A 17,823-nucleotide genomic window follows, 5' to 3' on the forward strand; every position below is an offset into this window, starting at 1 on the left:
CCTTCATCCCTTCCTCACCCCACTTCTCTGCCCCCTCCACCCTGACACACAATCAGCCCCCCCTTTCCTCCACTTCTCTGCCCCCTCCACCCTGACACACAATCAGCCCCCCTTTCCTCCACTTCTCTGCCCCCTCCACCCTGACACACAATCAGCCCCCCCTTTCCTCCACTTCTCTGCCCCCTCCACCCTGACACACAATCAGCCCCCCCTTTCCTCCACTTCTCTGCCCCCTCCACCCTGACACACAATCAGCCCCCCCTTTCCTCCACTTCTCTGCCCCCTCCACCCTGACACACAATCAGCCCCCCCTTTCCTCCACTTCTCTGCCCCCTCCACCCTGACACACCATCAGCCCCCCCTTTCCTCCACTTCTCTGCCCCCTCCACCCTGACACACAATCAGCCCCCCCTTTCCTCCACTTCTCTGCCCCCTCCACCCTGACACACAATCAGCCCCCCCTTTCCTCCACTTCTCTCCATGCTTTAGTTATACCACTGTGTTACACACCACAGTGAGGGAGATTCTCTGTGACAGTTTATATGAGCCAATGGCCTCACCTAAACACCAACCAGAAACACCACTGTTGAGACGACGGGTGAAGCAGGGGTTTGTGTGTGTGTGTGTGTGGATATATAACCTATATATAGCTGAGCTGTAGATGTGTGTGTATGTGAGCGTCTATGTGTGAAGAGACAGTACAAGTGCCAGTGACAGAAACATGTGATACGGTGATTGAGTGTGTGTGCGTGTGAGAAAACTCTTCAGTGTGGAATGCATCCAGCCCTCGGCGATGGATGCTTTTTCTTAGGCTCAAATCAACATGCAGAAAGAGAGGTCTGTCTTGCAGCAGCACCATACTATGACGCAGGTTGGTGGAGGTGGCAGAGCTTTCAACATACATCGATGAGACAATACGAGATACATTCACCCCTTCTACCAAAGGTGTTACGTTTTGACGCAGGTTGGCACCCTGTTTCATTTGGGGATTTTACTATAGTATGTTTGTGTGCACAAAAGCAAATGTTGGTCCACAAAAATATACAAAGAGAAATAATTAAGTTGATATTAGCTGACCAACATGAATCAATATTTATGCATATTTCATTTTTTATTTTTTTTGTAAACTGGCGACCATTTCACTTTTCCATCTGCAATATAGTCTTCACCTGCTGCAAAATAAACTGTGTTGCATTCATACCACTGAATAAACAGAAAGGCTATTTCATATGAAATCACATGAGCCTGTTTGATCCCAGGGTCAAGTGAAAGACGAGAAAAACGACAGGAGAGAATGACAGGAGGTTTCCGTGGAGGAGTGCGAGCCCAGTGCCTAGCTCCTGACAACACTGGTCTTACCCCCATCATAGTCCAGGAAGCCCCTGTCGTTCGCTGACACAATTTATCAGCATTGAACCCTCCACACACACACACACACACACACACACACACACACACACCCACACACACACACACACACACACACACACACACACACACACTCCCAACCAAGAGTGCTGCTCTGCTGCGCATACATAAACAAGGACCCTACAGTGACTGACAACAGACCACTAGCAACAGCGCCCCCCTAGGCCTCCGCATGGTTACTGCAACTACAGGACAACACTTCAAACCAGGGAAAAAATGATATCAGCAAGGTTGGCTTTGGATTCCTCTGCACTGGGATAATAATATTTTTTCAGGGCTCTATCAAACTGTTTTTTGAGGGATATTGCATCAAAATAATGCAACCATGTTTAACACCTTTGTCAACATCAACTAACTGTTACATTCTATAATATTCCACAAGGAACCGCTTTAACTACTGGGACAGACACAATATCTGCAATGTAGTAGCAAAACAACTGCTTGGGTAGGGTTTAAAGGATAGCTAACAACAGTAATATATACTCTAGCCATGCTGTTTAAGACATACAATCAAATAGCGGGCAGCATAGGTTACCATGGCTGTCATTTTGCAGTGTGAAAGTATCCAGATGTGTGCTGAACAGCACATGTTTGTAGCTCAAATTAATGTATATTAAGCATGCATATCAAGCAATGAATAGGTACAAAACCCGGTCATGCATATCTACAAATGACTTTCAACCACTTCTGTAGAATGATGTAATCAGGTGCTGAAGAAGGGATGGGATTATAATATTATGACGACATGTTCAAACGTTGTCTTGCAGCGCCATCTTGTGGTCTGTCGCGTTATAGAGCCCTGTTCCCCTCTTTCCAACGACATGACTAAACGATGAGACAAACATTCCATTGATGCAGTAAGGTCTTCACAAATGTCATTTTCACAAGGTCCAATATTTCTTCAGAAATAAAGACAAGTAGGCAAGTAAGGTAAAAAAAAAACATACCAAGCACAAGGATGGCGTCGTCCTTCATGACGTGTCGCTGCAGTAGATGCTGGAACTTGGAGAAGTCTCCGAACCATTCAAAAGACTTCTCTGTCTTGTACCTCTCGTCCCAGTAGTCCACGTCTTTATACCTGGAGTTACGGTCGGGTAGATACTCCATCCCCACGCTGTCCCTCACTGTACAAGGAATGGAATGATAGCTATACACAATGTATAGAAATTAAAATATAATTCATGCTTTTCTGTATAAAATGGAACATCAATTATTTTGTCAGTCACCCTTATGTTGTGAATGGCATTGCTGAGTTGATTATAGACCAATGTAATGAACTAGACTGTTGACAGTGTTATGATGACTGCCACAGGTTATGGCTGTGCTAGTCTAAACCAAGGACAATACCACAACGTGTTTACATACTGTACTGTCTATTATAGTCGCCATGTAGCCATCTATCTATCTATCTATCTATCTATCTATCTATCTATCTATCTATCTAGCTACATTTTACACTGAATGCCCATGTGGCATTGTAAACTCTTGTTCGCTTACGTCAGTCAGTTATGTCCTCACTTCATGCAGTTTTCATGAAAATAATTTGAAAGGAAAGGAAAATATAGGCTAGCTGTTCATTGGAGCATGATCCATATTCCACGTGCTGCTCGCAGGAAACCGTCTAACACTCCGCGCAAAGCATCCTGGGGAATGATATCCCGTCCAATCACGTTTAATGAACCGACGTTACAGTGTAGCAGGATCAGCTGTATCTGCAAATACACCTGGAAAACGTCTGCCTACTACTGTCCGAACAATGTTTTCACTCTCATTCATTTCCGCTCCGTTTGCAATCACATGACATGAACTGTGCCGTTTTCATTTGTGTAAAACGACGCAGAAATTGTTAGGCTACAGTGTGACAGATTGGGCCAGTTCGTGGGGATGATTTAAGGACCAATGGCACCGGGCAATGCAAAACGAACTCCAGCGTGGGGGCCATCTAATCTGCACGGTAGACTCATATTTTGGTCAGAAACACACATATTTAGTAGGCGCTATAATAACCATAAAGACTATTAATAAGAAATGTTTTTGTGGTGTCATATTACTCTCATTTTGCTCTGAAACATATTAGTGGTTTCCTTTCAATTGTTCTGTAAATAAGTAAACACGTTTTGACTTTTACATGTACACTTCTAACACCGCGCCTACTTCCTGGTCTTGCAGATTTTAATAGTTTACTCATTCAGTCCATGGATGGACAGATCTCTCCCTGTGTCGGAGTTCAGCCGTGGTATTCCTTCCTTTTCACCCGACCCTTTCTGGAGAAATTCCTTGGGCGCCATTCCTTATTTTCAGCCCGCAGACAGAGCAACATAAACCGCAAACAACACGACGATTTGAGGTCATCTTGGAGATTTGAGAGGTAACATTAGGTTTTAGAGGGGTTTAAAATTAAGCATGATACTTTATGATACCTTAATGTATCAACTTTATAAGTTCTGCACTGTGTTCTTCTCTGCTTGTCAACTGTTGCCATAAAAATACTACTTATACAATTTGTCTCTACTTGAATGGCTTTAATATAACTCGTAAGAATGTCTTCAAAGTCATTTGCATAATGCATAAAATGAGAGAAAGAGATTGTTCTTGCTCTGAACTGTATTGTTCCTGCTGCATCTACAAGTATTTTATTAAGTCAATACTTAAGTAGTGTTTTTTTCTTCATTTGCAGATGAGGGCCATTGGGAAAGTGTCCTTTCAACTGAAGGCGCTCAGTATATTCCCAAGTAACTTTAAATGTCAGATCCGTGGACATAGGGTACATAGGGTATCTCGTCCTCAAAACTTTACTGACTATGAGAGTATCAAACAACAATACAGCCCCCAGATACCAGAGTACTTCAACTTTGCGGAAGATGTGCTTGATGTGTGGGCAGAGAAAGAAAAGGTGGAGTTTACCTTGTTTATCTAACCTTCAACTTCCATTTCCATTGACTTGGATGGAATAGGTTTGGGACTCGTTTTGGGTGCCAGTACTGTTTATATTTAGGTGCAGGAACTCCACAATACTGTTGAGTTAATATTCTATAAGAGGAACAGGGACTCCACAATACTGTTGAGTTAATATTCTATAAGAGGAACAGGAACTCCACAATACTGTTGAGTTAATATTCTATAAGAGGAACAGGAACTCCACTATACTGTTGAGTTAATATTCTATAAGAGGAACAGGGACTCCACAATACTGTTGAGTTAATATTCTATAAGAGGAACAGGGACTCCACATTACTGTTGAGTTAATATTCTATAAGAGGAACAGGGACTCCACTATACTGTTGAGTTAATATTCTATAAGAGGAACAGGGACTCCACATTACTGTTGAGTTAATATTCTATAAGAGGAACAGGAACTCCACAATACTGTTGAGTTAATATTCTATAAGAGGAACAGGAACTCCACAATACTGTTGAGTTAATATTCTATAAGAGGAACAGGAACTCCACATTACTGTTGAGTTAATATTCTATAAGAGGAACAGGGACTCCACAATACTGTTGAGTTAATATTCTATAAGAGGAACAGGAACTCCACATTACTGTTGAGTTAATATTCTATAAGAGGAACAGGGACTCCACAATACTGTTGAGTTAATATTCTATAAGAGGAACAGGAACTCCACATTACTGTTGAGTTAATATTCTATAAGAGGAACAGGGACTCCACAATACTGTTGAGTTAATATTCTATAAGAGGAACAGGAACTCCACAATACTGTTGAGTTAATATTCTATAAGAGGAACAGGGACTCCACAATACTGTTGAGTTAATATTCTATAAGAGGAACAGGAACACCACAATACTGTTGAGTTAATATTCTATAAGAGGAACAGGGACTCCACAATACTGTTGAGTTAATATTCTATAAGAGGAACAGGGACTCCACAATACTGTTGAGTTAATATTCTATAAGAGGTGCAGGAGCTCAGGCAGTAGAACATTCCAGGTGCCGGTACACAGCTCAGGTGAGCTCCTTCCCAAGTCAAGCACTGTCCGTTGCATATATTGTCATGGGGGAATGAAAAAAATGGTAACACTTGACTTGAACCCTTTGACTGTGACATAGTTGTTATAACTCGTAATGAGGTGTTATGTCAGTGTTATGACAACATCATCATGATGACCGCCTGTAGGTAGCAGGATAGTTGACATATCATTCATATTGGCAGAGGGATATGTTCTACATTAAACTTTACGCTTTCAGATGAACTGAAATGTAAATGTGAAATCACCATTGTTTATTTCAGAAAGGAGAGAAAGCATCTAACCCTGCCTTCTGGTGGGTGAATGACAGAAAGCAGGAGGTGAGATGGAGTTTTGAGGAGCTGGGCTTCCATTCCAGAAGACTGGCCAATGTTCTGTCAGGTGCCTGTGGTCTAAACCAGCAGGACAGGGTGTTTCTGGTACTACCTAGGGTTCCAGAGTGGTGGCTCGTCAATGTGGCCTGTCTCAGAACCGGTGAGCTAGAAAAGATCTGATCAAGAAATCCAAGACTTCATAATAGATTGAATCAAAATTGCATTGTCTAGACCAGTGATATTGAAACTTTTTCAGCGGGGACCACATTTTTTCCCCCAGAATTTCTGGTTACCCAATTTTTGTCACTAGAAAATCTGGCCACCCCACCCCAAATCTAACGGCACAACCTTAAAATCAAGAAATTTCGATTTTCACATAAACAAACAAACAAACTTCAATTCATTAGATGTTCATCTCTCTAAGACAGTGGTTCCCAAACTTTTTATAGTCCCGTACCCCTTCAAACATTCAACCTCCAGCTGCATACCCCCTCTAGCACCAGGGTAAGCACACTCTCAAATGTTGTGTTTTGCCATCATTGTAAGCCTGCCACACACACACACTATACAATACATTTATTAAACTTAAGAATGAGTGTGAGTTTTTGTCACAACCTGGCTCATGGGAAGTGACAAAGAGCTCTTATAGAACCAGGGCACAAATAATAATATAATAATAATCAATCATTTTTCTCTTTATTTAACCATCTTACATATAAAACCTTATTTGTTCATCAAAAATTGTGAATAACTCACCACAGGTTAATGAGAAGGGTATGCTTGAAAGGATGCACATAACTCTGCAATTTTGGGTTGTATTGGAGAGAGTCTCAGTCTTAAATCATTTTCCACACATAGTCTGTGCCTGTATTTAGTTTTCATGCTAGTGAGGGCCGAGAATCCTCTCTCACATATGTACGTGGTTTCAAAGGGCATCAGTGTCTTAACAGCACGATTTGCCAAGGCAAGAAATCTATGAGCGCAGCCCTATCCAGAAATCTGGCAGTGGCTTCTGATTAAATTACATTTTCACAGAACCGCTTTTTGCAATTTTGATGAGTCTCTCTTCAGATATCGGTAAGTGGACTGGAGGCAGGGCATGAAAGGGATAACGAATCCAGTTGTTTGTGTCGTCCGTTTCGGGAAAGTACCTGCGTAATTGCGCACCCAACTCACTCAGGTGCTTCGCTATATCACATTTGACATTGTTCGTAAGCTTGAGTTCATTTACACACAAAAAATCATACAATGATGGAAAGACCTGTGTGTTGTCCTTGTTAATGCAGACAGAAAAGAGCTCCAACTTCTTAATCATAGCCTCAATTTTGTCCCTCACATTGAATATAGTTGCGGAGAGTCCCTGTAATCCTAGATTCAGCTCATTCAGGTGAGAAAAAACATCACCCAGATAGGCCAGTCGTGTGAGAAACTCGTCATCATGCAAGCAGTCAGACAAGTTAAAATTATGGTCAGGAAAGAAAACTTTAAACTCGTCTCTCAATTGAAAAAAAAAACGTGTCAATACTTTGCCCCTTGATAACCAGCGCACTTCTGTATGTTGTGAAAGCGTTACATGGTCGCTGCCCATATCATTGCATAATGCAGAAAATACACGAGAGTTCAGGGGCCTTGCTTTAACAAAGTTAACCATTTTCACTGTAGTGTCCAAAACATCTTTCAAGCTGTCAGGCATTCCCTTGGCAGCAAGAGCCTCTCGGTGGATGCTGCAGTGTACCCAAGTGGTGTCGGGGGCAACTGTTTGCATGCGCATTACCACTCCACTATGTCTCCCTGTCATGGATTTGCGCCATCAGTACAGATACCAACACATCTCGACCACCAAAGTCCATTTGATGTCATAAAGCTGTCCAGAACTTTAAAAATATCCTCTCCTGCTGTCCTGGTTTCCAGAATAGGATGTCTTCCTTAATTTATTTCCCATAAACGTAACGGACATATACCAGGAGCTGTGCCAGGCCCGCCACGTCTGTTGACTCATCCAGCTGTAACACATATAATTCACTGGCTTGTATTTGAAGCAGTAATTGTTTGAAAACATCTCCTGCCGTGTCACTGATGCGTTGTGAAACAGCCTGTCCTAGCCACTCGGTAGCTCACCATATAAGACGCTTCTAGCCCCTTCTTATTAATGGTATCTGTTGCTTTTATACATGTCTTACTACTCAAAAGTCGTCTATTCCTCTGGCTTATTTTTCAAATTGTCATGTTTCGTTTCTAAATGTCTGCGCAAGAGTGAAGGTTTCCCGCGAGAGAGTAACGGTTAATGTGATTGGATGATAATTATTTGTGTTGTTATTTAGCTGAACACTAAATGGTGTTATTTTTGGCAGTGAAACGAGGCTACTCAGCCAAATGTATAGCCCCTTTGAAAAATATAAATGTACTGTTTGAAAATGTGAAGAAAATGATTTTTATTAAAGAAAAATACATTTAAAAAAATTCAAATGTGAATCACATTTTTATTGGCGTACCCCGATGGCATTGCCTTTGGGAACACCTGCTCTAAGAGAACCAATACATACATTTATTTACTTACTTAGTACAATTTTATTTGTCAAATTATATTTTTCAATAACGTTTGTATATTGTTCCCATAAAATAATCTGTCCTCTTCATTTTTGGATCCGCCCAAAATAAAACTTTATTTTTTTTATTTGACCCACTGAAATTCCCCCGGTGACCCTGACTTTGAATACCACTAGTCCAGACATAATGCTATCAGATAGCATATGTTTAGTTCAATAAATATGTTTGGGGCAATTTCAATTGAAATAGTTTTGGAGACAAGCTGCTAAATGAATAAACATTTTCAATATAAATGCGATGCCTAGGGCTGGGTGTACTATCTGACCTGACCTGAACAGGAAAAACCTACAACCTTGTTTATTCAAGTGCCTTGTCATTAGCTATGACTAGGGCCCCAAGATTTCCCTTCAGGAAAATCTCCTGTCCCTGGTGAAGTCCCATGTCCCCCACAGGAACAGTGCTGCTGCCAGGCACCTCTCAGCTGACAGCCAGGGACATCCTCCACCGGCTGCAGACCTCCGGGGCCCGCTGTGTCATCACAGACGAGTCCCTGGCCCCCCTGCTCGATGCCGTGGCCTCTCAGTGCTCCAGCCTGCAGCACAAAATACTGGTGTCCCCCACCAAGAGAGAGGGCTGGAAGAACTTTGGAGATCTGGTGAGGTAAAGATAACTTAGGTCAGCAAAAATTCCACAGACACTTATCAAAGAAAGGATCATATATTTATTAATTCCATTATTTTACTACTTTTTTAGCTACACCCGCAATAACATCTGCTAAATATGTGTATGTGACCGATTTGATTTGGATGGGATGGGATCATAATGGCTCCAGTTCACTGTGTCTGATCTATTGGTTTGGTCTGGATGGGATCATAATGACTCCAGTTCACTGTCTGATCTATTGGTTTGGTCTGGATGGGATCATAATGGCTCCAGTTCACTGTGTCTGATCTATTGGTTTGGTCTGGATGGGATCATAATGACTCCAGTTCACTGTCTGATCTATTGGTTTGGTCTGGATGGGATCATAAAGGCTCCAGTTCACTGTGTCTGATCTATTGGTTTGGTCTGGATGGGATCATAATGGCTCCAGTTCACTGTGTCTGATCTATTGGTTTGGTCTGGATGGGATCATAATGGCTCCAGTTCACTGTGTCTGATCTATTGGTTTGGTCTGGATGGGATCATAATGGCTCCAGTTCACTGTGTCTGATCTATTGGTTTGGTCTGGATGGGATCATAATGACTCCAGTTCACTGTCTGATCTATTGGTTTGGTCTGGATGGGATCATAAAGGCTCCAGTTCACTGTGTCTGATCTATTGGTTTGGTCTGGATGGGATCATAAAGGCTCCAGTTCACTGTCTGATCTATTGGTTTGGTCTGGATGGGATCATAAAGGCTCCAGTTCACTGTGTCTGATCTATTGGTTTGGTCTGGATGGGATCATAATGGCTCCAGTTCACTGTGTCTGATCTATTGGTTTGGTCTGGATGGGATCATAATGACTCCAGTTCACTGTGTCTGATCTATTGGTTTGGTCTGGATGGGATCATAAAGGCTCCAGTTCACTGTGTCTGATCTATTGGTTTGGTCTGGATGGGATCATAATGACTCCAGTTCACTGTCTGATCTATTGGTTTGGTCTGGATGGGATCATAATGACTCCAGTTCACTGTGTCTGATCTATTGGTTTGGTCTGGATGGGATCATAATGGCTCCAGTTCACTGTGTCTGATCTATTGGTTTGGTCTGGATGGGATCATAAAGGCTCCAGTTCACTGTGTCTGATCTATTGGTTTGGTCTATCTACACCTTGCTTGTTACTTTCAGGATCTCTGTACTGACCAAACTCTCCATAGGAATGCGTCCAGCGACCATGAGTGTGTGAAGACTCGCAGTGATGACCCTATGACCATCTTCTTCACCAGTGGCACCACAGGGTCACCTAAGATGACCCAACACAGCCACAGCAGCTATGGGATAGGCCTCACTGTCAATGGAAGGTAGGTCCTCCAACATTCATCTCAGTTAACACAGATGTTTACATAGTCTGTCCACGAGAGATTACTTCAACATAACCATAACCTTAACCACAAACACAACCATAACATAATCACAACCATAACCATGCCACAACCATAATCATAACCACGCCACAACCATAACATAATCACAACCATAACCACAACCATGCCGCAATCATAACATAATCACAACCACGCCACAACCATAACATAATCACAACCACGCCACAACCATAACATAATCACAACCATAACTATGCCACAACCATAACCACGCCACAACCATAACATAATGACAACCATGCCAAAACCATTTCATAATCACAGCCACAGCACAACCATAACATAATCACAACCACACCACAACCATAACATGATCACAACCATAACATAATCACAACCACACCACAACCATAACATAATCACAACCACACCACAACCATAACATAATCACAACCATAACATAATCACAACCATAACCACGCCACAACAATAACATAATCACAACCACGCCACAACCATAACCACGCCACAACCATAACATAATCAACCATAACCACGCCACAACCATAGCATAATCACAACCATAACCATAACCACGCCACAACCATAACCATAACCACGCCACAACCATAACATGGGTTGAACTTAGATTGCACTGACTCTAATTGCTGTTCTGAAAGCAGCAGCTACCCTTCCTGGGGTCCACACAAAACATGAAACATGACATAATACCCATTGAACTGAACTCCCTCTCTCCCTCCCTCTCTCCTGTCTGTGTGGAGGTACTGGTTGGACCTGACGGAGAGGGATGTCTTGTGGAACACATCTGATACAGGCTGGGCCAAGTCTGCCTGGAGCAGTGTCTATGCCCCCTGGATCCAGGGAGCCTGTGTCTTCATCCACCATATGCCCCGCTTCGACAGTCACACTGTACTAGAGGTGTGCTGGTGTGAGTGTGGTGTGTGTGTGTGGTGTGTGAGTGTGGTGTGTGCGTGGTGTGTGTGTGTGGTGTGTTCATACACCATATGGTCTGAAAACAACACCTATTCCCTTACATCTTTGATGTCAGCAAATCTGAGGGAAGTGGATTGCTTCAGATCTGCAGGCACTGCATTTGACCACTAGAGGGCCCTGCATGTCCATTCTCACTCCATAGAACCCCTCTTCCACTGCGGGTGTGTCATGGCTAGGTTAATACTGAATGTAGTGGGGAAATGTTATTTCATGTCATTACAGATACTGATATTTCATGTGTTTTTCTTTGAAGACTCTCTCCAGCTACCCCATATCCACATTCTGCACGGCTCCGACTGCTTATCGTATGCTAGTGCAAGAGGACATGTCCAGGTATTTGCTTACACACTGATTAAATAATGGCTCCTTTTTAGATTACAACCAAATCCTTATTGACATTTGAGACATCTCTTTTTTGTCAGTTATAATTTCAGCAACTTGCAGCATTGTTTGTGTGCTGGTGAACCCATCAACCCAGAGGTGATGGGGAAGTGGAGGAATGCCACTGGACTGGACATCTACGAAGGATATGGACAAACTGAAACTGTGAGTTAAGTTGGAGGTGATAAAAGGTTGCACATAGAATGGTGTCTTAGCTTCTCTGTCATTTCACTTCCAGGTACTGATAGCTGGTACTTTTAAGGGCATGAAGATCAAAGCCGGGGCTTTTGGGAAGGCTTCACCAGAGTATGATGTGCAGGTATATGCAGTCGACAGACAACAGTGTTGAAGATTATCCAAGTCATTCATTCGTGTAATGTGTGCTAAACCATCAGCATTAACAAATGTGTAATCAATAAAGTTTCCACGTTTTGATACAAACTGTAGACATTGGCAGCATTTGTGTTCCTATCTCAGGTCGTAGATGAAGCCGGTAATGTCTTGCCCAGAGGAGTGGAGGGGAACCTTGGTATCAGAGTGAAACCACACAAGCCCTTTTCCCTGTTTACTGAATACACAGTATGTACACCCACTTCACTGCAAGTCAACTAGCCACTTGGTGTCCCTGTCTGTTTTCTTCCAATAGCAATTGATAAAATATCCACATCATTGATTTTTATTTTATTTAGCTTTTATTTAACTAAGCAAGTCAGTAAAGAACAAATTGTTATTTACAATGACGGCCTAAACCGGAAGACGCTGGACCAATTGTGTGCCGCCCTATGGGACTCCCAATCACAGCTGGTTGTGATACAGCCTGGATTTGATTGATTGATTGATTGATTGGTTGATTGATTGATTGATTGATTGATTGACTGACTGACTGACTAGTCCTTCAATTTGATATTGATTTGAACCTTCTGAAATACATTGAGACTTGGTTTGTTTCCTTGCATGTTAATATTGTAATATTTGTATACACATCTATGCAGGGTGACCCTGATCGAACAGCAGAGTGCTATGTTGGGGACTTCTACCTGACTGGAGACAGGGGTGTCATGGATGAGGACGACTACTTGTGGTTCGTGGGTCGAGCTGATGACGTCATCCTGTCAGCTGGGTAACACTACGGTCGACTTCCTGCCCGACTAGATGTGCAGACCTTGCAATGCATCAACCAACAACTGTGCAGTTGGGAATTAGATTGCTATGTCATTATGCTGCGTTCATAACCAAGTGGGAGGTGGGAATTTATCAGTTGTGAAGTTGTAAATACCAGTTGGATGCGTTCACGTGCTTTGAACTTGTTGTGAAACCCCGATTGGCTAATGGCCAAATAGCTGAGTAAACACTAAACTAAAAATACAGCTATCGTGCTTGTAAACAAATTATAGTGTTCAAAAACTATATTAATACATTGTTATTATAAATAATGTTTTGTTGTTGCATTTAACTGTCGAAAATGCTGTTATGGAGGTCATTTCCTTAGTAGGTGAGGTCAGAGGTCAGCATGTGGGAGCTCAGGATGATAGTTCCCCACTAGTAATTACCAGTTGGAGGGCCGTTCAACATTTCTCCCAGATTTATGTGTAAATTCCCACTTTTCTCTTCATTACGAACGCAGCATTAGCTGACATGTTAAATACCTATCCAGGCGTTGTAAGATCTGCCATGTCTCAGCAATGTAGTCGGGCAGGAACTCAACCTATATCTATACCTATACCTATATCTATACCTATATCTATACCTATATCTATATCTGTACCTTTAATCTATACCTATATCTATGCCTATATCTATACCTGTATCTATACCTATATCTATACCTATATCTATACCTATACCTATATCTATACCTATATCTATATCTATACCTTTAATCTATACCTATATCTATGCCTATATCTATACCTGTATCTATACCTATATCTATACCTATATCTATACCTATACCTATATCTATACCTTTAATCTATACCTATATCTATGCCTGTATCTATACCTGTATCTATACCTGTATCTATATCTATACCTATATCTATACCTATATCTATACCTATATCTATGCCTATATCTATACCTAAATCTATACCTGTATCTATACCTATATCTATACCTATATCTATACCTATATCTATACCTATATCTATGGGGCACAAATGTCAATTGAAAGTTCTTCTCAGTCCATGAATAAGCTCAATCTGAGTCTGAAAAACTGAACAAAAATGTTTAGTTGCCTATCACCCAATTCGCCCGGGACTAGTATTACTAGAGAACGTTGGTTATGTAATTACTACTCCAGAATGTCCGTTATTCCAAAGGACGATTCGGACAGGATTAGTTTTTCCCAAACTGCCCCCTGTAATTATGACTTCTTTTCAATAAATGGACAGTTATGACGGAAGCCTGGAGGTTTTTATTCTAGGTGTGAAGATATTTCAACATGTTCAGGTGATACAGGCACACTGATGACTCCAGCTTGGTTCCCACGTTTCTAAACCAAACCAAACCAGCTTTGGTGTCGTGTCGCCATAATATTTCAATTGAGGAAGTGTCATCATAATCATTAGAATATTTTAGCGATCTGCAGTACGTCCTAAATGCCCCCCAGCCTTCAGATGGGAGGTAAACACTGCCCTTGCACCTGAGATGTGTTTTAAGGCTATGAATGAGAAAGTTAACTTATCATTTCCAAACGTTTAGGTCAGTTGTATGCTGCTTTGCGATCTATTAACAGCAACGTTTGCTTCAAATAGGCCCAATATTTTTTTACAGATGCATTTGACAATGTTCAATTCATAATCCCAAAACATATAAACAAAAGCATTCACTGTGAAAGTTGATTCATGTAGACCGTTTATATATAACTTATGTGGAGCACTTCGTTCAATTTATCGAATCAGTTATCGTTTTCTTGCTCAAACCGCGAGCAAGCAACCCCTGTCATACTCAGACATTTCTCTCAAAACACAGGGAAGTCGATTCGCACAGGACTAGCGTTATCTGAGGACCTTGGAGTTCGCCAAAAAACAGTAGGTTTTTCTGGCTGGAATTGTTACTCTCCTGCCGTGTAAAAATGACTGACATGGCAGATTCGGACGGGACTATTGTTACAAATGTGGGGTTTTGTGCTCGTGCACATAATTACATTACACGACCTCCCCTAGTAAAACTAATCCTGTCTGAATAGGACTAAAGTCTGGGTTGTTTGTATAGGTACTGTATTCGTAGTAAAACTAATCCTGTCTGAATAGGACTAAAGTCTTGGTTGTTTGTATAGGTACTGTATTCGTAGTAAAACTAATCCTGTCTGAATAGGACTAAAGTCTGGGTTGTTTGTATAGGTACCGTATTGGTCCATTTGAGGTGGAGAACGCTTTGATTGAACACCAGGCTGTGGCTGAGTCAGCCGTGGTCAGCAGCCCTGACCCTATCAGAGGAGAGGTACAGTATGGATGGATCAATCAAATCCATGAAATAGGTCATCTTCACCCAAAATCAAAGCAGTCAGATGATTTCAGAGCTCAGAAGTTGTTAGACTATGGACTATCTTGTTGGTTAGATCTCTATAAATGAACCTATATTGGCTTCAATCCCAAAATCATTTGTAGCGATTGCACTATAATTGGGCTCCCGAGTGGCGCAGCGGTCTAAGGCACTGTATCTCAGTGTTAGAGGCATCACTACAGACCCTGGTTCGATTCCAGGCTGTATCACAACTGACCGTGATTGGGAGTCCCATAGGGCGGCGCACAATTGGGCCAGCGTCGTCCGGGGTAGGCCGTCGTTGTAAATAAGAATTTGTTCTTCACTGACTTGCCTAGTTAAATAAAGGTTACATAAAACAATCCAGTTAATATGCCATCCATCTTTCCAGGTTGTGAAGGCATTTGTTGTTCTAACAGCAGAGTACAAATCTCAAGATCAAGATCAACTTAAGAAAGAACTACAGACGTATGTGAAGAAAGTTACTGCACCGTACAAGTATCCACGCAAGGTAATTGTATTTCTTTTGTAAAGCTACTTATTGTTGAAAAAAAGCTTGATCAATATCTATTAGAAGGCAAAATAAGGTATTTCGACTTTTCTCGTCTTCACAGATAGAGTTTGTGGAACAGCTACCAAAGACAGTTAGTGGTAAAATCAGAAGAGTGGAGCTAAGGAACAAAGAATGGGGAAGATCCTGAATTGGTTGAGGATCATCTGTTGTACTGTTTTATTGGAACAGTGAAGAGAAGGTAGTCGGTTTCTTTATTTTCCTGCCAGCACCGACTTTGCTGATAACTACTTAATTGAGGAAAAGTGTACTTACTGTGATGGTGATGTGGTTGTCCCACCTAGCTATCTTAAGATGATTGCACAGACTGTAAGTTGCTCTGGATAAGAGCGTCTGGTAAATTACTCAAATTAAAATGTATAATGAATCAAAACATCTGTGAAATGAATGGCACGTATTTTTCTATTTGTCTCCATCATTGCATGAATAGCTACTTCACATTGGTATGAATGGAAAAAAATGGAAGAATAAACTTTTGATTCAGTATATTACAGCACTGTGTGTGTGTACGTGCATGTGTTATTCCGTGAACAGCAGCAGGGATTTACTAGACAAATTAAGGCCCAAAGCAAATTGATAATATTGAGAAAATAAACATCTATTTCTGTACAAACCTGTTTTGATTATCCCATGATCCTCTGAGGTCTTCTACTGAAGTGTTGATTACAGTGTGCAGTCCAGGTAGACCCCTGGGTACTGGAGCCCACACCCCAGGACACCACCCCTAACAGCATGGTACGACACACCAGAGGCCAACCTGAGTCCCCCTACAGAAAAGAGAGACTGGCCCTGTGTGAATACTTTAATGTGATGTACATGTCTTTTCTCTCTTGTCTAGTTTCTAATCTGTAGGTCATTAGCTAAGTGGAAGCAAGATTTCCTATCTTATCTCAATCAGTACATCCTTCTCAGGGACCGGGCCATTGATTTAGTGGCAATCCGGGATTCAAATTGAGTTTCCCAGTGTGTGAGTGGCCTGTACCTTGATCAACTGGTTTTATACGACGTGGGTCTGCAGATATGGCCTTCCCGAATCTTCTGACCCCTCACCAACGATCCCTCACTGCCCAGGTCCACCGTCATCCTCTGACCCCTCACCAACGAGCCCTCACTGCCCAGGTCCACCGTCATCCTCTGACCCCTCACCAACGAGCCCTCATTGCCCAGGTCCACCGTTATCCTCTGACCCCTCACCAACGATCCCTCACTGCCCAGGTCCACCGTTATCCTCTGACCCCTCACCAACGATCCCTCACTGCCCAGGTCCACCGTTATCCTCTGACCCCTCACCAACGAGCCCTCACTGCCCAGGTCCACCGTCATCCTCTGACCCCTCACCAACGATCCCTCACTGCCCAGGTCCACCGTCATCCTCTGACCCCTCACCAACGAGCCCTCACTGCCCAGGTCCACCGTCATCCTCTGACCCCTCACCAACGAGCTCTCACTGCCCAGGTCCACCGTCATCCTCTGACCCCTCACCAACGAGCCCTCACTGCCCAGGTCCACCGTTATCCTCTGACCCCTCACCAATGAGCCCTCATTGCCCAGGTCCACCGTTATCCTCTGACCCCTCACCAACGATCCCTCACTGCCCAGGTCCACCGTTATCCTCTGACCCCTCACCAACGAGCCCTCACTGCCCAGGTCCACCGTTATCCTCTGACCCCTCACCAACGATCCCTCACTGCCCAGGTCCACCGTTATCCTCTGACCCCTCACCAACGAGCCCTCACTGCCCAGGTCCACCGTCATCCTCTGACCCCTCACCAACGATCCCTCACTGCCCAGGTCCACCGTCATCCTCTGACCCCTCACCAACGAGCCCTCACTGCCCAGGTCCACCGTTATCCTCTGACCCCTCACCAACGATCCCTCACTGCCCAGGTCCACCGTTATCCTCTGACCCCTCACCAACGATCCCTCACTGCCCAGGTCCACCGTTATCCTCTGACCCCTCACCAACGATCCCTCACTGCCCAGGTCCACCGTCATCCTCTGACCCCTCACCAACGATCCCTCACTGCCCAGGTCCACCGTCATCCTCTGACCGCTCACCAACGAG

General features: G+C 42.9%; 2 protein-coding genes across 4 annotated transcripts in view; one reads left to right on the forward strand and one right to left on the reverse strand.

The window, feature by feature from the left end:
- Window positions 1–3,058, reverse strand: part of ece2a (endothelin converting enzyme 2a) — a 225,462-nt gene extending 222,404 nt beyond the window's left edge. Inside the window, exons 1-2 of one of the 2 annotated variants that reach the window (XM_029705719.1) lie at window positions 2,926–3,058; window positions 2,376–2,575 (exon numbers count right to left, since the gene is read on the reverse strand). In XM_029705719.1, coding sequence (XP_029561579.1) covers window positions 2,376–2,535 — 160 coding nt within the window. In that variant the 5' untranslated portion in view covers window positions 2,536–2,575; window positions 2,926–3,058. The remainder of the gene's footprint in view (window positions 1–2,375; window positions 2,576–2,925) is intronic. The other variant, XM_029705720.1, reaches the window with a different exon arrangement.
- A 176-nt stretch (window positions 3,059–3,234) lies between these two features.
- On the forward strand, window positions 3,235–16,254 carry acsm3 (acyl-CoA synthetase medium chain family member 3). 2 transcript variants are annotated; one of them, XM_029705718.1, is made up of 15 exons: window positions 3,235–3,398; window positions 3,598–3,796; window positions 4,106–4,321; window positions 5,680–5,890; window positions 8,730–8,937; window positions 10,139–10,282; window positions 11,089–11,245; window positions 11,574–11,653; window positions 11,743–11,866; window positions 11,940–12,020; window positions 12,179–12,280; window positions 12,694–12,821; window positions 15,046–15,145; window positions 15,579–15,698; window positions 15,802–16,254. In XM_029705718.1, exons 3-15 carry the CDS (start codon window positions 4,106–4,108, stop codon window positions 15,886–15,888), a joined length of 1,758 nt encoding a protein of 585 aa, XP_029561578.1. In that variant the 5' UTR covers window positions 3,235–3,398; window positions 3,598–3,796; the 3' UTR covers window positions 15,889–16,254. The 2 variants fall into 2 exon arrangements, with proteins under 2 accessions (XP_029561578.1, XP_029561577.1); XM_029705717.1 differs by having other exon boundaries at window positions 3,235–3,382.
- The last annotated feature ends 1,569 nt before the right edge of the window (window positions 16,255–17,823 follow it).

The sequence above is a fragment of the Salmo trutta genome, chromosome 21 (assembly GCF_901001165.1).
Source record: "Salmo trutta chromosome 21, fSalTru1.1, whole genome shotgun sequence".
NCBI classification, from domain to species: Eukaryota; Metazoa; Chordata; class Actinopteri; order Salmoniformes; family Salmonidae; genus Salmo; species Salmo trutta.